Below are 22,541 nucleotides of genomic sequence, written 5' to 3' on the forward strand. Positions count from 1 at the left end.
TTCAATAATAACTGTGTAAATCTGTCTGCAGTGAGTGCCACCTACTGGTGGTTTTAGGCAGACATAATTTTATGATGTGAAGGAAAGCACAAAAACAGAGCTCCGACCCCTATTAGAATTAAGTACTTATCTAGATGAAATCAAGTTAACATTATGGGCACATTTCCGGCCCTAGATTACCATTCTGAACCCCCTTCATTATCCTAGACCACCACCAACTATAGAATTATATTGTTATAAAACACTAATAAAAAATTAACCACTTAACTATTCTAGACCTCTAGGGATATTAGATATTAATCTCTACCCATTATGGGCCACCATGGAATATTAACCCCATCATAATCTTAGACCACCAGAGATACTAGGATTTAAAAGGACTTGTCCAGGATTAGAAAATCTTGGCTGCTATCTTCTAAAAACAGCGCCACACTTGTTCACTGTCATTTGTGGCATTGCAGCTCAGCCCTATTCACGTCAATGGGACTAAGCTGCAATACCAGACATAACCCATGGACAGGTGTGGCGCTGCTTCTGTAGGATAGCCTATTCCTGTACAACCCCTTTTTCCCCTAAGCTACTCTAGACTCTCAGAGATATTTCCAGGACTAGTAACACGAACACTTAAGCCAATAAAATTGTCATATAGCACAGGTAGAAAGTTGGCAAAGTGAATCAAATCGGGAGTTTAGTAGAAAGAATTGGAATTTTGTCATGTCTTTCATGGGCACCAATGCACTTGGAAACCTCCCTTTAAGAATCCTGTGTTTTGCTCCTGGATTAAGAAATAAAGGATTGCGCACGTGCGAGAAAAAAACCAAAACAAAATAAAAATTCATCCCCACCTCCTTGAGTAATAAGAGGCAGATTCTGGACTATGGGGTTTTAAAAATGCCAAATCTAATTATCACAGCAACAGTTGTCGGAGCTAATTAAAAATAATACAGGAGTGAAATAACAAATGCATCGATTGTAGGAACATCTGACTCAGCAAAGCCCGGCTGCTGCCATCCGATCGCCTATTGGGAATTTTCAAAGTTCAATAACTTTGTAAGTCAACACGCTGCAAAATTATGATTAGGGCACTCGGTCTATATCCTGCATGCTACTGCATAAACCTGGGTTATCTATTTAATAAGCAGGGAACCGCAATCAATTGACGTTTCGTAGAAAGTATCTGACCGGGTATTGACTTGTTGGATGACTGGCGCAGACAGACCCTTTGCAGCTTTGCCATCAGGGGACTCATTTGGATTCCTTTAGTCGACTGACAGAAGTTTAAAAGTTCATATCATAGATAAAGTTGACGGTACCGGGTAGCAGCCTTGGGTTGATTTACATTTAATGGATAAAGATAAAATTGACTTTGGATTTCGATAAATAGAAAATACTGTAGGTCCTTATTAGGGGACCTTGAGGGATAAAGATGTTAACTCTGAAGGACCCAAGCAATCAATAATAGATAATAACAGGTTGAATCACCCAGAAATACATTGAATGAAAAATGAACATATAAAAAAAATAAATGCCCCTTTATGTTGAAGTTAGGTTTAACTCGTAGGGACTCTCGAAAGGGTTTTATCGAAAACCTTGACTAGCGTGTAAATCTTCATTAATATAGGACTGTCTATTTCTTCCTGCCCTGCTAGGTTAAGCTTGGTCTTCACTGTAGTCCTGGCATTCTATTCATGAATCAGCAAGCACAGTATGAGCAGAGCTATGGGACCCGGTCAGATGGGGGAGTGCTGCATTGCTTAGAATTCGGTAAGGACATACAAAAAGTCAAACGTAAGAACAACACGTAAGGATAAAACGTAAGAATAACAAAAATGTAGTTATTAGAAGTAAGAAATATTGAATATGTGGTTATTGTCTATGTGGGTACTTGGTATGGTTCTTTATGGGCTCATGCAGTAATGATGTGTGCAAGGACACTGTGCGGTGGCTCATGAAGTCCCTACGATTCCATATTATAGACCTGTAGGGTCTCCGTGTGTCGTCATATGGTGCCTCCTTGAGAATACCTACGTAATATGGCACCTTATGGGGCACACAATGATTGTTTTTTTACAGAGCGGATTCCCACACAATCCATGAAAATGCGCCTCCTTGTTAAATTGGCATATGCCCATAAAATTCTACGGGTACCCAATTTCAGATTTGTACCACACTGAGTTTGGGACAGAAATAAATGCATGTCCCTATAAAGTTATCTCTATAGCTTCACTCAATATTTCACGCCTGGCTTACTAACTGGGTAATATCAATGGTGGGGAGTGGAGACTCTAGTTGACGTTCTAGAAGAAGAGAAACATAAAACAATTTCCATGTGTCCAACAATCTATTTAGGAGGATTCAGAACAAGCAAGTCGAAGCCGGTTGAAGGTTGTGAAAGGAATTGTCATGGAACTAATAGGAACATAAATGCCAACTGACCTTTACTTCATGGTTCGCGTGACCTAATAAAGAAAATTACAAGAAAACAATGTCTCATTGTGAGGATAAGGCCACCTATTTTATCTGACAAAAGGCCAGAGGAGCCAAATTCGAGACCTATTGACAGAGGAATTCAACCGTCGACCTGCATCAACCTTCCAACTCGTGTCATTTCTCAAGAAAATGACCAAGAAAGGAGGATGTTTCGCTCCAAAGCATCTGCATCTCGATGATGGACTGATCTCTAGGATTCAGATCTCTGTGATATGGGATGATGGGATCTGGGTGGAACGTAGGATGTTGTAAGTTAGATGTATTCCTCGGTCTCAGTGCAGGCGTTCTGGTCTACATTGTGTAGCATTCAGTTTGTCATTTTGTCTATTCATTCATGGGCAAAACTTATGGATAATATTGATTATTAAAGAATAGGTGTAGCTAGGGAGGGTGGTATTGGGTGTAGCTAGGGAGGGAGGTATTGGGCCATGTGTCAAAGGAGCTGGAAGGGGGTGCCAACTGGCCACTTTGTTTTGGCCAGAATATTTATGAAAATAAGGACAGGGATGGGGGCAGCAAACTGAACCTTTGAAGAAAATCCTAGACATGGCATCGGTTGGACTGCCCCTGGTGGATGGTTGATGGAAAAAACTCTGCTTTACACCTAACTGAAATTACACCTAAATAATCTATCTCCCCCTGTAACTTGCAGTACACTGGTGTAGTGCGCATGCACGTGATGGACCGGGTCCTACGTCACACCGGAAGTTGTCGACGTGTGGGCAGAAGTGCTGGCGTGCAAGTATTGTGCCCTAGCCTGCACTCTCGTCTATGACTCGGAAGGTGTGCGTTTGGCCGGCACTTTCATGCACTATATGCCATTGGACGCGGTTTGTATGTGTAAATATTTAAACCCCGTTCCTGGTACATTAAAGTCAATCCTGACGAAGGGTGCGAAACGCGCTTTGAGGTGTCTCTCGTGAGTTTTCCCCTTTACTATCAAGCTAGTAACAGGTAATTAACCCCCTCTCCTTTGCTAATGAGCACTGTTTTGGATATTTTCTTAGTTACCTCTTAAGTAGCAACCTTGGTTGTTTGCATGTGGAATATATTGCATTCTAGACAAGCTTCTTCTGTTATATGAGAAACTAGAGCCTGTAATATTGGATTAAGTAAACATTCTAGTCGCTGGTATTTTTTGATGGTATCAATAGAGCCTATGGCTTTAATTATTTTAAATTTTTGTATGTAATTGTGGGAAGGGGTGTCCATGTCTATGGACAAATAAAATTTAAATTTTTGACTATACGGGTCTCATTGTGTATTTGATTTGAAACCTATTTTGGTTTAGTTATTATTTATTCTGTCTTGTATATATACTGATACCTGAAGGGATTATAGGTTCTAATAAATGGTTCTGCTTAAAGCCCTGATGGTCCCGGTAAGTCACTGGATTCAGGCTACTTCTGGATCCTGCCTGGACAATTAGCTCACAGGCAAAGGCAACCATGACACATCCTATATAGGGACTTCACAGTGGGTCATTCTCTATACAGGGAGAAAGGTGAGGTAGGGTCGGGTGCCTCAGCTCCTGACAATGCCCATGTGGAGGTTCTCCTTTAAGAATACTTAAGCAGGGGTGGTTCCCTTTTTAGCGTAATATCCATTTTTTTTAAAATATAGCTGGGTAAAGACGAGTACATATCATTGGCCACATACGGCAGGCCAAGACAACTGCCCTGGACGGGTGATCTATACAATACACAAACGAGGAGGAGGAAGAGGAGGAGGAAGTGTTAGAAGATAATTTCTACTTACTGCACCCCAACTACTTAAAGGCAACAATCAACATAATAATCTTACAAATAATAATCTCCCCAACCATAAAACGTGGGATCTCTCGTGTTCCGCTCTATTGTTTATTGATACTCAAATGTCGAACGTGGCAAATAGTTTAAAGATTAGATCGTGGGCAGGGGTATAGCTGGGGGGATGGGTGCGGCTGCTGGGGCATGTGCCCTGCATATTGGGTTCCAAGGGGGGAGGCTCCAACAAGCCAATCTGCCTTGGCCAAGGTAATTAGATGCAGAGCTAGGGCAAAAAAAAAATCTTTGCCCCAGGCGATGTAAGAGCCGTCTATGTTATGAGGACACAATACCCTGTCCTTGTATTACCAGTTAATTATTAATGATATGAAGGTTAATTGCAGAGACGTAGATTATGGACGGGTGTAATAACCGGCATCTTTCTCTTCTTCTTCCTTCAGGTGATGTATTTTAAAACATTCATGAAGCTGAAAGACCGGTCATTGCTGGAATGGTGTCAGATTAAGTGATGACATGAGTGCACATCAGTGAACATCTGCCACCGGATCTGTTTATTGCTGCCAAGCCTCATTTATTCCCCGCACTTCTCTCTTATCCCCGTTATATCTCCCATCCTCCCGGCTTTTATTAGCTGCTTAACGCAGGTTTCCAATGCAAACGGGGGAGCGATGGAATTTACAGTTCAGTCTCTTTATGCGAAACTCATCATTACCTCAAGAAGTCTGCAGATGCTGAAGTGCCAAAATGGGAAACGCCAAAGAGAAATACTAATAATAATAATGTGATTTACAAATTATAACACTCTAAAAATATATACAATAATTACGGATAATGTTCTATATTTATAATATGAGTTTATTTTCGCCACTCAATATAAAAATAATAATATGTGTGAAAGATAGGTTGGTAGAGAGTAGATATGAGAGATAGGAATCGTTCTCCTCGGCGCTCCTGACATTAGATCAATAGAAAGATAGATGGAACAATGAGTAGAATAGATGATAGATTGATTGGTTAGAAATACATGTGAGAGATATGAGCAGTAGATCAACTGATATAAGATGATAGATAGATAGATAGATAGATAGATAGATAGATAGATAGATAGATAGATAGATAGATAGATAGATAGATAGATAGATAGATAGATAGATAGATTGATAGATAGATAGATAGATAGAGCTCCCGCGGGATGGACATTCCCTTGTTATTCTCAGGTTACATATAGAATGGCATTTTGTATTCTACTCCAGAGCTGCACTCACTATTCTGCTGGTGGAGTCACTGTGTACATACATACATTACTTATCCTGTACTGATCCGGAGTCACATCCTGTATTATACTGCAGAGCTGTGCTCACTATTCTGCTGGTGGAGTCACTGTGTACATACACTACATTACTTATCCTGTACTGATCCTGAGTTACATCCTGTATTATAAGAGTTCAGATAAGCTGTTAGCATGAGACTGCAATTCGAGAGCATTATACTAGCTGTAAGTCAAGATCAGTATAGGATAAGTAATGTAATGTATGTACACAGTGACTCCACCAGCAGAATAGTAAGTGCAGCTCTGGAGTATAATACAGGATGTAACTCAGGATCAGTACAGGATAAGTAATGTAATGTATGTACACAGTGACTCCACCAGCAGAATAGTGAGTACAGCTCTGGAGTATAATATAGGATATAACTCAGGATCAGTGCAGGATAAGTAATGTAATGTATGTACACAGTGACTCCACCAGCAGAATAGTGAGTGCAGCTCTGGAGTATAATACAGGATGTAACTCCGGATCAGTACAGGATAAGTAATGTATGTACACAGTGACTCCACCAGCAGAATAGTGAGTGCAGCTCTGGAGTATAATACAGGATGTAACTCAGGATCAGTACAGGATAAGTAATGTCATGTATGTACACAGTGACTCCACCAGCAGAATAGTGAGTGCAGCTCTGGAGTATAATACAGGATGTAACTCAGGATCAGTACAGGATAAGTAATATAATGTATGTACACAGTGACTCCACCAGCAGAATAGTGAGTGCAGCTCTGGGGTATAATACAGGATGTAACTCAGGATCAGTACAGGATAAGTAATGTAATGTATGTACACAGTGACTCCACCAGCAGAATAGTGAGTGCAGCTCTGGAGTATCATACAGGATATAACTCAGGATCAGTACAGGATAAGTAATGTAATGTAATGTACACAGTGACTGCACCAGCAGAATAGTGATTGCAGCTCTGGAGTATAATACAGGATGTAACTCAGGATCAGTACAGGATAAGGTAATATAATGTATGTACACAGTGACTCCGCTGTTTATGTAGATGACATCTAGGTGTAACCTATATCATGGTATTCAGAGTTAAATTATACCCTTTTTGGTCCTTGTTTGTTTCCGTCAGACCTGTGATAGTAAACTAGCGGTTTGATCATACACAACATACTTTTTTATTGCTTTTCCAGACACTGTTTTGCTGCAGACATAAACATAACTGATTCGCCACTTATTGTTGTGTTCGCTGAATAGTCAACTTGACCCGGGGCAAGAACAGTCAATATGATGTTTTACTTGTATTAAAAATATATTTTAATATCTGCTGACAGGTGTAAAAGATAGATAGATAGATAGATAGATAGATAGATAGATAGATAGATAGATAGATAGATAGATAGATAGATAGATAGATAGATAATTACCTGATCTTATCGATGCCTGTTAAGTATAGAAAAATAAAATGATTGATTCCTCCATTCTCCCTTAATGATGAAGAAATTTCCTGCAGCCAACAAAAATAGTAATATGTTGGTCTCTTCCCGGTAATGCCGGGAGTTGTCTGGTTTGGCCTTTATTCCGCCATCATTATTTCTCCGGCGACGTTACTCATAGCCTGATTTGTAACTAGTGGAATATTCTTCGGCCTCGCTGTATAAATGTCCTGTAAGCGTCAGACTATATATAAACTTCTATTATTAATGACTCGCTGAACGGCTACCTACATTTAATTGAGAAAGTTCAACCTCCCTTCGGTTTTGATGTTCACCGATTCCCAACCTTTAAAGTCAAACCTCCAGTTAATGATTATACAGCTGTTCCTTCTACCTGGGCGAGACGATAACAGTCGCAGCGGGTCATCAAAAAGGTTGACGTTCCTCAAAGTGGCGCGTGGCTGTATGCAGCCATTATTTTCTTCCACCTCCATGTACGATAATTAGATTAAAGGTATAAGATCAATCAAGCTGCTCTGCTCGAGGAAGATTAATGGTTTCTGAACCGACTGTATTAATTATTCCTACTCAGACATGGAAATAAAGAAACTCAATAAAGTAAAAATAGCCAAAATGGGAAGGAAAAGGCCAAAGCCAATAAATTAATTGAGCAAATTCATTTTCAGGACTATATTAAAGAAATTATGTTCAAGGATTTGGCATCAAATAAGGGGGGGGGGGGGGGGATTATTAGGACTGGCGCTTCAAACACCGGCCTTAATATAGGGAAAGATGGAGTAAAATTCAACACATATAGTAAGAGGCAAAGACCTCTTTATAAAGGTGTCGCATCTTTCATAAAGATTGTGGCGCAAGGACCGTGACCGTGTGCCAGTCATTCCTCTCTTCCCATCGGACATAAGAGTAGTATAAAATAAAACAATCGTATACTCACCGAACATCATCTCTTCTTGCCTGCCGGTCCCCTCAGGCTCCCTCAACATGCTACGGCTCATACAACGTCAGGCCTAAATTATAACACATTTCTCGGGCCGCAGTGGCCAGGTGCCCTTTTGGAAACCATGGCACTTTTTTTTTTTTTTTTTTTACAAAAGTGCTAAGGGGAAGTGTGAAAAGGCCAAACTTTGAAAAACTTTTCTACATCTGCTACTGGCATAGAAAGGTTGATAAATCCCCTCTCTAGAGGTTTTGGATTGTATTAATTGATACGGTCATGAATTTTTCGTTCTAGGCCAGGAAGATGCTCAGGAGGCAGGATTGGCAGCATCATTACCTGCATCATTACCCATCAGTACCCATAGGGGGCACTAGAGAGACAGCTTTCTTCCTTCTGGAGGAGCAATTTTGCATACCCAGGGAGCATTGCCATGAAGTCTCCATATTAGCTGGATCTCCACAAGGAGAAACCATAGAAATGTGTTTAGGCTCAATGGGGTAGGCACAGATTGGGATAAACTTTTGCCACAACTTTGGCTATATTCACATTACATTACATTAGAGCCATATGTCGGAGGACAAATAGACATTGGTGGTCATGGTCGGACAATCCCTTTATTTATATTTACATGGGGACAAGGATAAAATAACATATAATAATAATAGAATAATAATAATAATATTAATAATAATAACAATTATGAAATAATAAAAGTAATAATAATAATAATAAAATAACAATAATAAGAATAGAATAATATTAATAATAATAAAAATAATAAAAGTAATAATAATAAAAATAATAATATTAATAATAAAAACAATAGAAATCATAAAATAATAGTAATAGCTGTAATATGTAATTTATTAATATTGTATTATTATTCATATTTAGCATTATGTTATTTTAATGTTTCATTTTGTGATATTATTATGAACTCAATTTACACGGTGAACATAACATTCCCTTTGAATTTTTGCGTTGAATTGTTTAGACCCTGGATGTGTTACTGTGTTCCCTCTCAGATAAACCTGTGTATTTCTCCTTGTTAAAGAAAATGATAAAGCAACTATGGTCCTAGAAATTACATTTTAAATTCCTTTCACAGTTTTACTACTTAGGTAAATTCGCTAATAAAGTGTTAAAAAGTCCAGAATCTATTATTGTACAGACTGGAAAATAGAGTGAAAGTCAACAGTTAGAAAGTCATTTTTGGCTGCGCCAGTAACCAACCACCAACTGGTGCCAACTGAGTGCAATGGAGGGGACTGAGCATTGAGATAAGTCACAAGGCCAAGGAGCCCATGAGGCCTCTAGGCTCTCTGTCAATAATGCGGCCTGGTGGTGTACCCTTCCTGAACTGGTAGTGACCCAGATACACAATCAGCTGGTATCACATGGTGCCAGGCATAGCCAAAGGCCCGGGTCTTTTTCGGGAAGCTTCTGTCTTCCCGGTCACAGTGGCCGAACTCATGTCTCAAATTGACCAATACTTGACCACCGCTGCCTGCTACGTGCCTCCCACCATGATACATAAACTCTGTTGTTACATTTCTCGGTCATTTCAGCCTATGAATTCATCTCTGTCTTTTCGGGGCCGATTCATTAAAATGTAACACGTGTAATACATTGCGCCCACCTTGACAAACACGGAAAAATCTCTCAAGTCAGATGAATAGTGCACTCTGATTAATACCGGCCTTTATCTTAATGACCGCACAGTCATATTATATGCTTTTCACCGGATTGAAGTCATTTGTGTAAATTGGTGGCATCTATTATAAGGATACAGTACATGGCAGAAACGAATGCGCTGAAAGGTATTAATGACTGAATATTGCTTGGCTAATCCTCGCCATACATTTTCATTATTTCATCTGAACCGGAGTGATTGATTTATCAGGTAAAGAGCCAAGAACTGCTCTTAAATGATGATGTTTACAGCAGAGTATGACGGACGGAGCGGCTCCGATGAGCGCACAACATCAGATATGTACATAGGTTATTATAAGATGGATTAACCATTTCACAGCTAATACAGGACAACGACCACGAAACGTTAGGGCAAGGAGTTGTCTATTCCGGACAGCGTTTTTCCAAATGAACTTTTAGGGTTATGCCTAATGCACACGACAGTGTGCGCCGTCCGAGTCCCATCAGTAATCCATGGAAAGATAGGACACGTCCTATCTTTACTCGGATCAGAGAATCGGGTCAGTTTTCACGGACCCGATTCCCCCACTAAAGTGAATGGGTGTATGAAGACTATCGGGTGCCACTCAGATGCCATTAAAAACGTCCCGAGTGGCACATCGGTCGTGTGCAGCTGACATTAGGGTTAGCTGTGGGCCCTACTCTATTAGGCCTCATGCCCACTTGAGTTATTTTCTTTAGAGTGCTATTTGTTTTTTTTAACAGATAGCACCCTGACACATTCATTTCTATGGGGCCATGCGTCCGTTCCGACAAAAGTAGAACATGTCCTACTTCCGTCCATTGTTCAGTGTCCGTCTCACCCATTGAAGCCTATGGGTTAGTCAAAACAATGGACGGCACATGGAAGGCATCCGCTTGCCGTCCGTTTTTCACGGATCCGTTGCCAATTGATTTTAACGGACCGTTTAAAAACTAAAGACAAATGAAAGCACAACATCCGTTTAAAACAGAACAACGGAACGGATGCGGACTGACAATAGAAACCACACATATCACACGGATCCATTTTAAACGGACGTGAAACCGGTGAAGAATGTGGGCATGAGGCCTTTGCCTACTATTCTCCTCTTTAAGAGCAGGACCCTCCTCTATTAGCTCCCGATTCTTCTCTGTTAGATCAAGATCCCCCTCTATTTGCTCGGGACCCCACTCTCAGAGCTCAGTACCCTTCTAAATTAGTTTTCTATATTAGCTCAAAACCCCCCACTATTAGATCAGGAGTTTTTTTAACTAACCCAGGACCTTTTTCTATTAGCTCAGAATCCCCTCTATTGGATCAATATCCCCCTCTATAGCTTGGAACCCCTTCTAACAGCTCAGGAACTGCCTAACTTAGCTCAGGTTCACATTTATTAGCTCAGGACCCTACCCTATTAGCTCAAACACCTGCTCTTTTAGTCCATAATCCTCCTCTCTAGAAGAGATCCTGAGCTAATAGGGAATTAGATCAGGATAATGAACTAATAGCTCAGGATCTATTATTATTAGATAATGACCTTTAACAAACCAGGACCTCCTCTAATAAACCAGAACCTCCTCTAATAAACCAGAACCTCCTCTAATAAAACAGCTTCTCCTCTAATAAACCAGAACCTCCTCTAACAAACCAGCACCTCCTCTAATAAACCAGCACCTCCTCTAATAAAACAGCACCTCCTCTAATAAACCAGAACCTCCTCTAATAAACCAGAACCTCCTCTAACAAACCAGAACCTCCTCTAATAAAACAGCACCTCCTCTAATAAAACAGCACCTCCTCTAATAAACCAGCACCTCCTCTAATAAACCAGAACCTCCTCTAACAAACCAGCACCTCCTCTAATAAACCAGCACCTCCTCTAACAAACCAGCACCTCTTCTAATAAACCAGAACCTCCTCTAATAAACCAGCACCTCCTCTAATAAACCAGAACCTCCTCTAACAAACCAGCACCTCCTCTAATAAACCAGAACCTCCTCTAATAAAACAGCAACTCCTCTAATAAACCAGAACCTCCTCTAACAAACCAGCACCTCCTCTAATAAACCAGAACCTCCTCTAACAAACCAGCACCTCCTCTAATAAACCAGAACCTCCTCTAACAAACCAGCACCTCCTCTAATAAACCAGCACCTCCTCTAACAAACCAGCACCTCCTCTAATAAACCAGAACCTCCTCTAACAAACCAGCACCTCCTCTAATAAACCAGCACCTCCTCTAATAAACCAGAACCTCCTCTAATAAACCAGAACCTCCTCTAATAAAACAGCACCTCCTCTAATAAACCAGAACCTCCTCTAATAAACCAGCACCTCCTCTAATAAACCAGAACCTCCTCTAACAAACCAGCACCTCCTCTAATAAACCAGAACCTCCTCTAATAAAACAGCACCTCGTCTAATAAACCAGAATCTCCTCTAACAAACCAGCACCTCCTCTAATAAACCAGCACCTCCTCTAACAAACCAGCACCTGCTCTAACAAACCAGAACCTCCTCTAATAAACCAGCACCTCCTCTAATAAACCAGCACCTCCTCTAACAAACCAGAACCTCCTCTAATAAACCAGCACCTCCTCTAATAAACCAGAACCTCCTCTAATAAAGCAGAACCAGCTCTAATAAACCAGAACCTCCTCTAATAAACCAGAACCTCCTCTAATAAAGCAGAACCAGCTCTAATAAACCAGAACCTCCTCTAATAAACCAGCACCTCCTCTAATAAAGCAGAACCTCCTCTAATAAACCAGCACCTCCTCTAATAAACCAGAACCTCCTCTAATAAACCAGCACCTCCTCTAACAAACCAGCACCTGCTCTAACAAACCAGAACCTCCTCTAATAAACCAGCACCTCCTCTAATAAACCAGCACCTCCTCTAACAAACCAGAACCTCCTCTAATAAACCAGCACCTCCTCTAATAAACCAGAACCTCCTCTAATAAAGCAGAACCAGCTCTAATAAACCAGAACCTCCTCTAATAAAGCAGAACCTCCTCTAATAAAGCAGAACCAGCTCTAATAAACCAGAACCTCCTCTAATAAACCAGAACCTCCTCTAATAAACCAGCACCTCCTCTAATAAACCAGAACCTCCGCTAATAAACCAGGACCTCCTCTAATAAACCAGGACCTCCTCTAATAAACCAGAACCTCCTTTATTAGACCAGGACCTCCTTTATTAGACCAGGACCTTCTTTATTAGAGTAGGACCTCCTCTATTAGATCAGGACTTCCTCTATTAGATCAGGACCTCCTCTAATAGCTCAGGACCTCCACTAATGGCTCAGGACCTCCACTATTGGCTCAGGACCTATTCTAATAGATCAGGACCTATTCTAATAGCTCAGGACCATCTCTAATAGCTCAGGACCATCTCTAATAGCTCAGGACCTCCACTAATGGCTCAGGACCTATTCTAATAGCTCAGGACCTCCTCTAATGGCTCAGGACCTCGTCTAATGGCTCAGGACCTATTCTAATAGCTCAGGACCTCCTCTAATAGCTCAGGACCTTCTCTAATAGCACCAAACCTCCACTAATAGCTCAGGACCTCCACAAATGGCTCAGGACCTCCACTAATGGCTCAGGACCTCCACTAATGGCTCAGGACCTCCTCTAATGGCTCAGGACTTCCTCTAATGGCTCAGGACCTCCTCTAATGGCTCAGGACCATTTCTAATAGCTCAGGACCTATTCTAATAGCTCATTACCTCCTCTAATAGCTCAGGACCTCCACTAATGGCTCAGGACTCACTATTCTGCTAGTGGAGTCACTGTGTACATACATTACATTACTTATCCTGTACTCATCCTGAGTTATATCCTGTATTATACTCCAGAGCTGCACTCACTATTCTGACTAGCAGGATCAGTACAGGATAAGAAATGTATGTATGTACACAGTGACTCCACCAGCAGAATAGTGAGTGCAGCTCTGGAGTATAATACAGGATGTAACTCAGGATCAGTACAGGATAAGTAATGTAATATATGTACACAGCGACTCCACCAGCAGAATAGTGAGTGTAGCTCTGGAGTATAATACAGGATGTAACTCAGTATCAGTACAGGATAAGTAATGTAATATATGTACACAGCGACTCCACCAGCAGAATAGAGAGTGCAGCTCTGGAGTATAATACAGGATGTAACTCAGGATCAGTACAGGATAAGTAATGTATGTACACAGTGACTCCACCAGCAGAATAGTGAGTGCAGCTCTGGAGTATAATACAGGATGTAACTCAGGATCAGTACAGGATAAGTAATGTAATGTATGTACACAGTGACTCCACCAGCAGAATAGTTAGTGCAGCTCTGGAGTATAATAAAGGATGTAACTCAGGATCAGTACAGGATAAGTAATGTAATGTATGTACACAGTGACTCCACCAGCAGAATAGTGAGTGCAGCTCTGGAGTATAATACAGGATGTAACTCGGGATAAATACAGGATAAGTAATATAATGTATGCAAACAGTAACTCCGCTATTCTTGCAAATAACTATTTTTTTTATGTAAACTGTAAAATGGTTATTAGAGGTGGACGTGAACTTTAAACACTAACAGAAGCAATTAGAATTAATGATTAAGAATAATTATAAAGCATGTGTGGTGAATATTGCTGTCGGTGGAACATATGACCATCTGCTAGAAACCTTCATTTTGTACCACAGACATACAGTATTATCCCGTGTGTTGGCGGGATTATTGTTTTCTCTTCTCTGATACTTTGCCTCCAACAGTGAAATATGATATTTACAGATTATATACATATATATATCACTACTAATAATGTCACAGTGGGGGGTCATGTATTAATATTATTATTAGTTTACAGCGTGAACACAATGGCAGGGTCCAAGTAAAACATTGTAGTAAGAAGTTGATACATTTGTGACAACTTAGCTGTACCCTAGGGGTGGAGTCTTTACTGCCCTTCCATTTTCTAAAAACAAAAAGTTGGTGCTGTTGGTAAATATGGCGCGCATTTTTATCGTGGTTGCACCACTATCATGTCCCTGACACATTGATACATGATCCCTGCAGAGCGTTGTGATAAAAGTACATATCTGCGTTGTAGGAAAGGTACCCACTTGATTCTGGATCGGAGTTACCGTCTCCTTCCGTTCTGCTGTTAGCGGATGATTGCTCGTAGTACTCCTCCTGGGTGAAGCCGAGGGGCAGAGGATGTGATACGTTGGAGCCACTGCTGGGTTCGTGCTCCCCCAGTCCACTATCACTGCAACTTTCCTGGGAGCCATCAGGGAGATGGAACGTGACACGACGCTGAGCCTAAAAGACATGGAGAAATAAACCGTAATATTAGCCAACTTCTCTCCTTTACTCAGTGATAAAACAAAACGGAAGCTTTCCCCATCAACCAAAGGCTTTCTCCTCCCCACCCCAGGTTTTCCTTATTATGAACATCATAAATAAATACATAGAAATCGGAGACGTGATGTGATCTATGCTGGTATAAATTTATCTAGAGATGTACAAGGGAACACCTGGTAGTTGACCTTCCACATTATTATATCTTCTATACAAGTATGGAAGCAGCTACATCTGGACGCATCTAACAGAAATCCAGTAGGTGGTCTTCCACATTAATATAATTTGTAGGCTGGTATGAATGTACCTATATCTGGATGGAACTAAGGGATACCTGTTGCATTCTTGTATTTCCTACATAAGTAAAGATGTGTCCATATTGGAATTACTGTAAGGGAAAACTTGGTAGTTGGTATTCCACATGGCTATATTTTGTATGTTGGTATGGATGTACTTGTGGCTGTCTATGGATGTAAGTTTCAGTCTTGGACTACAGAAAGGCGTATGATTCATATGACAATTATTCCCATAGAGATATTGTTGGCAAAGGATGTGTGTAAACATTTGCTATACAAAGTTTCCAATGCCAAGAATGTGATTGATCATTTGTCCTGGTGTGTAAAGTCATGGTCAACCAACTCCTTTAATGTAATAAGAACGTTGGTGGATTGACGAGTCTCGTCCTGGGCACTTTGTTTCCTTCTGATCCCCATGACACAGAATAATAGAGACATAAGCACAAGAACTGTGTGTCCGGAGCTTCATGAATTGGGTTTCCATGGTCGCTGCACAAAATCCTAAAATGACCATACACAATGCCAAGCGTCAGCTGGAGGGGTGTAAAGCACGTCAACACTGGACTCGGATCAGCACGTTCTCTAGAGCGATGAATCATGGCTTACAATCTGGCAGCCTGAAGGAGGAATCTGGGTTTGGCGGATGCCGGAAGAACGCTATATACCAGAATGCTTAGTGTCTACTGGCTGAGATTTGGTGCAGATGGGGGAATTGTCTCAGGCTATTTTTCAAGGTTTGGCCCCTTATTGCTAGCAAAGGGTAATGGTAATATTAAAGCATAGAAAGATATTTAACACAATTATAGCATTCACCTTTGTTGTAACAATTTGTAGTTCGGCCCTTTCCTAAGGAGATGAGGAGTTTGGTGTGGAGAAACTCGAGTGGCTGCACAGAGCCCGGACCTCAAACCCATTCAACACCTTTGGGATAAATTGAAATTGTGAGCAAGGCCTTTCCCCCCAACATCAGTGCCTGTTTATTAGCAGGTTTCCAAAATTGTACCTAATACTCATCTGAGATTCTGCTTTATTGCAAGATTATATTAAAGAGTTCCCTCGGATCAGAGACATAACTATAGAGGGTGCAGCGGTGTCACTGGGCCCTGGAGCTTGACGGGACCCCATAGGTCCCTATGCCCTTGGAGGCCAATATCATAAATGTTGCACAAAAGGTAGGGGCCCTGTTACAGATTATGCATTGGGACCCAAGAGCCTGTCAGGAGCTTGTACTGATTGGTGGAGAGCCCAATGAGCTTCGGAGCCCCTTAGGTTTTTAGGGAGAGCCCTGGATCTAATGTTGATGGGTGGGTTATGCACATTAAGTTCCCAAACTTAGTAATGGTCTCCCATAATCTTTACAGTCTATACAATAGCAACGTACACCGATTGTATTAAATTATATTAGTCCCTGCTCCTATATGTAGGTACACATGCTAGAGGCCGTCGCATAGGAAGCCAAATAACCGATCAGGATGTTATTGTGGAGGAAACATGCTAATTTTATCAGATTACTGCCCCTGGTTTTATTCCAATTTAGGACCTCCGTCCTACAAGACAGTAGTGCTAACCACTGAGCCTCTGTATTAACCTTTAACCACTGTGCAAATCATTAGGACACTATATTAACCACTGAGCCACCATGTTAGCCATTGACCCACCCACTGTATTAACCAATGAGCCATTGTATTAACCTTTAAACCATTGCGCTAATCGTCAAACCACCATATTAACCACGACTACATTATTTAAGCCACGGTCACTGTGCCAGTCATTGAACCACTGTATTATTTACTTAGCCACTGTGCCAGTCATTGAACCACTGAGCCACTGTATTAACCATTGAGCCACTGTTTTAATTACTAAGAATCTATGTTAACTCCTGAACTGCTGCTTGAGGAGAATAGAGATATAATAATACTTAACAGTTGTAGGTCAATGCAATCACTCGCGCGCCGTCATATGACGGATCCGTCACAGCATTGCTGCGTCCGTTCATAACAGATGCCACAATGCAGATGTGAACTTAATATATACATATTACATATCCCATAACAACTTGCAGAATAAAGTAGTAATAATAATGTCTATTTATATAGCGCTAACATATTCCACAGCACTTTACAATTCAGAGGGAACATGTACAGACAATATCAGACATTACATAGTGACAAAAGTCATTAACAATTCAAACAAGAGGAATGGGGACCCTGATCACAAGAGCTTACAATCTATGAGCAGAAGAGGAGTGAGGGCGCTGATCACAAGAGCTTACAATCTATGAGCAAAAGAGGAGTGAGGGCGCTGATCACAAGAGCTTACAATCTATGAGGAGAAGAGGAGTGAGGACGCTGATCACAAGAGCTTACAATCTAGGAGGAGAAGAGGAGTGAGGACACTGTTCACAAGAGCTTACAATCTATGAGAAGAGGAGTGATGGAGCTGATCACAAGAGCTTACAATCTGAGGAGTGAGGACGCTGATCATAAGAATTTACAATCTATGAGGAGAAGAAGAGTGAGGACGCTGATCACAAGAGCTTACAATTTATGAGGAGAAGAGGAGTGAGGACGCTGATCACAAGAGTTTACAATCTATGAGGAGAAGAGGAGTGAGGACACTGATCACAAGAGCTTACAATCTATGAGAAGAGGAGTGATGGAGCTGATCACAAGAGCTTACAATCTGAGGAGTGAGGACGCTGATCACAAGAGCTTACAATCTAGGAGGAAATAAGGGAGTCACAAAATGTAAAAAGTTCTTGTTCAGTACATCGCTCCTCCATCTTTCATACATACGGGGCAGTAAGATAAAGCTGCAGGAGCCGTCACCAGCCGGTATCTGTGTATGACAGACATGAGGTGTATTGGGGTGCAGGGAGTGTGGGGGATACTGCTGAATGAGGGGTCAGGTTCTGATGACTAATGTAATAGGGGGGGCCATGGAAAGGAGTCAGATTAGGGAATGTTATAGGCCTGTCTATAAAGATGTGTTTTTAGGGCACGATTAAAACTGTGGATATTGGGAATTAGTCTGATTGTCTGGGTAGAGCATTCCAGAGGACGGTGCAGCACGAGAGAAATCTTGGAGACAGGAGTGGGAGGTTCGGATTGTGGAGGATGTTAATCTAAGGTCATTGGCAAAACTTGGGTAGGGTGGTGGGCAGAGATGAGGGAGGAGATGTAAGGATGTGCAGCACTGGGGAGAGCTTTGTGGGTGAGAGGAATATGTTTTAATTGTATTTTGAAGGAAATGAGCAACCAGAGTAGTGACTGGCACAAGGCAGAGGCATTGGTGTAGCAGTCCAGAGTAGTGACTGGCACATGGTAGGGGCATTGGTGTAGTGGCGCAGTGACTGACACAGCGTAGAGGCATTGGTGTAGTGGCGCAGTGACTGGCACTGGGTAGAGGCATTGGTGTAGCAGTCCAGTGTTGTGACTGGCACAGGGTAGAGGCATTGGTGTAGTGGTGCAGTGACTGGCACAGGGTAGAGGCATTGGTGTAGTGGTGCAGTGACTGGCACAGGGTAGAGGCATTGGTGTAGTGGTGCAGTGACTGGCACAGGGTAGAGGCATTGGTGTAGTGGTGCAGTGACTGGCACAGGATAGAGGCATTGGTGTAGTGGTGCAGTGACTGGCACAGGGTAGAGGAGTTGGTGTAGTGGTGCAGTGACTGGCATAGGATAGAGGCATTGGTGTAGTGGTGCAGTGACTGGCACAGGGTAGAGGCATTGGTGTAGTGGTGCAGTGACTGGCACAGGGTAGAGGCATTGGTGTAGTGGTGCAGTGACTGGCACAGGGTAGAGGCATTGGTGTAGTGGTGCAGTGACTGGCACAGGGTAGAGGCATTGGTGTAGTGGTGCAGTGACTGGCACAGGATAGAGGCATTGGTGTAGTGGTGCAGTGACTGGCACAGGGTAGAGGAGTTGGTGTAGTGGTGCAGTGACTGGCACAGGGTAGAGGAGTTGGTGTAGTGGTGCAGTGACTGGCATAGGATAGAGGCATTGGTGTAGTGGTGCAGTGACTGGCACAGGGTAGAGGCATTGGTGTAGTGGTGCAGTCACTGGCAAAGGATAGAGGCATTGGTGTAGTGGTGCAGTGACTGGCACAGGGTAGAGGAGTTGGTGTAGTGGTGCAGTGACTGGCATAGGATAGAGGCATTGGTGTAGTGGTGCAGTGACTGGCACAGGGTAGAGGAGTTGGTGTAGTGGTGCAGTGACTGGCACAGGGTAGAGGAGTTGGTGTAGTGGTGCAGTGACTGGCACAGGGTAGAGGAGTTGGTGTAGTGGTGCAGTGACTGGCACAGGGTAGCGGTGTAGCGGCCCGGCTGCTGCCATAATGGTAGATTATAGAGGGAAAAGTTTAGTGGTGAGAAGGCGGATTAGTAATGAGTTACAGTAGTCGGGACAAGAAGGAATCAGCGTGACAACGAAGTAAACAAATTATTTACGGTTATTGGTTCTATGATATAGACTGCTCGCTTAATAAGACTGGTTTCATACGGGTTCATTTATGTGCCCATATTACGGCTGCAAATCACAGCACGACCGCGGGTCTAATAACCTGAACGAGCAGCATCATGTGAAAGCGGTCTTATAAGTACCACAAAATAAACCCTAAAAGTATTACAACTTGTACCACTCAAAACCAGACCTCATATAGTCGACTGCTAGAATTCCTCTGGTCTGACCATAATGAAGGGATCATATTTTAAAAAAAATATCTGCAGTACCGGTAGTACTGTGCCGGATCATTAGGTGCCCCTACAGAAAATGTAAGAATAGTCAGAATATAAGGGAGTATCTAGGCACTTATTGTTTATATAGACGTCAATGTAAAATGTATCCCAGACATACAGACATCCGTACACGGCGTAGACGATCAAAAAGTTAACAAAACATAACGAGATGCCCTTTTACTGGCTACAGGCGACTGTACGGAGCCACCGAATTTGTATTCAGACGAGTCACCGTGTAACCATATTGCAAATGTTGCCGTGTCATAAACTCCTTTGATTAAAGCGTCTCCCTATCTTACGCTCACACAAAGATAGACGCGGGTCCCGGCAACATTTTAGGGTGACGCGCGATCTGTTCGTAATGATTTTATTTTTTCCTGACAACAACAGCCAATTAAAATTTCATCTTTCATACTAATCATAAAAGACACAACATTAGAAAAGAGTAAAGAGAGATTTTAATATGGAAGCCGTTAGGCAGCCGCAACCATTTCATTAGACTTCAGAAAGACGTTACCTTATGCTAAAGACGTGTCAAATTGCCAGTTAAAAGAGCGTCTAAAGTAAAACGCACATAAAAGAGGCCGAGATGAGATGTGAATATATTACCCAACTCCGATAGACAGGCGCCTTGTACCGCTGCTTAGCGTCTGATATAACGCCGCCGTCTGGAGGGAAATGACAGGCGACACTGAATAACATCTTAATTTCTTAATCGTCACATGCATTATAGATTGGAGAGTTCACAATATTGGATAATGTTGACATCGCTCATCTTCCTCATATCCTATATATTTTACCCTATATATCTTGATACATGTAACTTCTTCAGACCACTTAAAGGGATTGTTCACCACTGAGCCGGACTCTATAGTTTATACAAAGAATTAATCACAATAAAAATTTCAGAGGTGTACGCTGTCTTTTTTTGCTCTAGGGCGCGGTTAAAAAAAAAACAAACATAATAAGTCTATGGCTGGACTACCGCCAATCTTCATCGCTCCTACGACAGCAAGATGAGCAAAGAGGAAACTGGGATCCTTTCTCCTTCATTACAGTGAAGCACATCCTCTACTCCGCAAAGTCTGCAGTACGGTACAGCCCAGCCGTGCCCATCCGAGTGCCACTGTGCCAAAGAGAACGCTCGCTAGTGGTAGTAGACAACACGTGGGATCTCCCAGTGTTAGGGCAGGCGGGCTGCGTACATTACAGAAGACTAGAGGATGTGACTGCAGGGAATCTGGAAAAAACAACAACTGCATCCTCTACTCAGCAACGTTTTCTGTACTGAACACAAGCTCTAAATAATAAAGTTATCATGTAATACCACTATACAAGGGACAAATAATACCGCCACACCATGACCACATATTACACCCACACTGTTACTGAATAATACCGCCGCACCATGACCACATAGTGACTGAATAATACCCCCATACTGCTACTGAATAATACTGCCACACCATAACCACATAGTGACTGAATAATACTCCCATACTGTTACTGAAAAATACCACCACATCATAACCACATAGTGACTGAATAATACCCCCATACTGTTACTGAATAATACCTCCACACCATAACCACACAGTGACTGAATAATACCCCCATACTGTTACTGAATAATACCACCACATCATAACCACATAGTGACTGAATAATACCCCCATACTGTTACTGAATAATACCACCACACCATAACCACATAGTGACTGAATAATACTCCCATACTGTTACTGAATAATACCTCCACACCATAACCACATAGCGACTGAATAATACCCCCATACTGATACTGAATAATATCTCCACACCATAACCACATAGTGACTGAATAATACCCCCATACTGTTACTGAATAATACCACCACATCATAACCACACAGTGACTGAATAATACCCCCATACTGTTACTGAATAATACCACCACATCATAACCACATAGTGACTGAATAATACCCCCATACTGTTACTGAATAATACCACCACACCATAACCACATAGTGACTGAATAATACCCCCATACTGTTACTGAATAATACCTCCACACCATAAACACATAGCGACTGAATAATACTCCCATACTGTTACTGAATAATACCTCCACACCATAAACACATAGCGACTGAATAATACCCCCATACTGTTACTGAATAATACCACCACACCATAACCACATAGTGACTGGATAATACCACCATACTGTTACTGAATAATACCATCACAACATAACCACATAGTGACTGGATAATACCACCATACTGTTACTGAATAATACCACCACACCATAACCACATAGTGACTGAATAATACCACCATACTGTTACTGAATAATACCACCACACCATAACCACATAGTGACTGGATAATACCCCCATACTGTTACTGACTAATACCACCACACCATAACCATATAGTGACTGAATAACACCCCCATACTGTTACTGAATAATACCGCCACACCACAACCGCATAGTGACTGAATAATACCCCCATACTGATACTGAATAATACCACCACACCATAACCACATAGTGACTG

At 41.8% G+C, this 22,541-nt stretch overlaps 1 protein-coding gene across 2 annotated transcripts in view; it reads right to left on the reverse strand.

Moving 5' to 3' along the window:
• Window positions 1–22,541, reverse strand: part of PCDH11X (protocadherin 11 X-linked) — a 1,026,455-nt gene that overhangs the window by 217,334 nt on the left and 786,580 nt on the right. For both annotated transcript variants that reach the window (XM_075836602.1, XM_075836603.1), the window contains one exon: window positions 14,727–14,925. In XM_075836602.1, the coding sequence (XP_075692717.1) occupies window positions 14,727–14,925 (199 nt within the window). The remainder of the gene's footprint in view (window positions 1–14,726; window positions 14,926–22,541) is intronic.

The sequence above is a fragment of the Rhinoderma darwinii genome, chromosome 8 (assembly GCF_050947455.1).
Source record: "Rhinoderma darwinii isolate aRhiDar2 chromosome 8, aRhiDar2.hap1, whole genome shotgun sequence".
NCBI classification, from domain to species: Eukaryota; Metazoa; Chordata; class Amphibia; order Anura; family Rhinodermatidae; genus Rhinoderma; species Rhinoderma darwinii.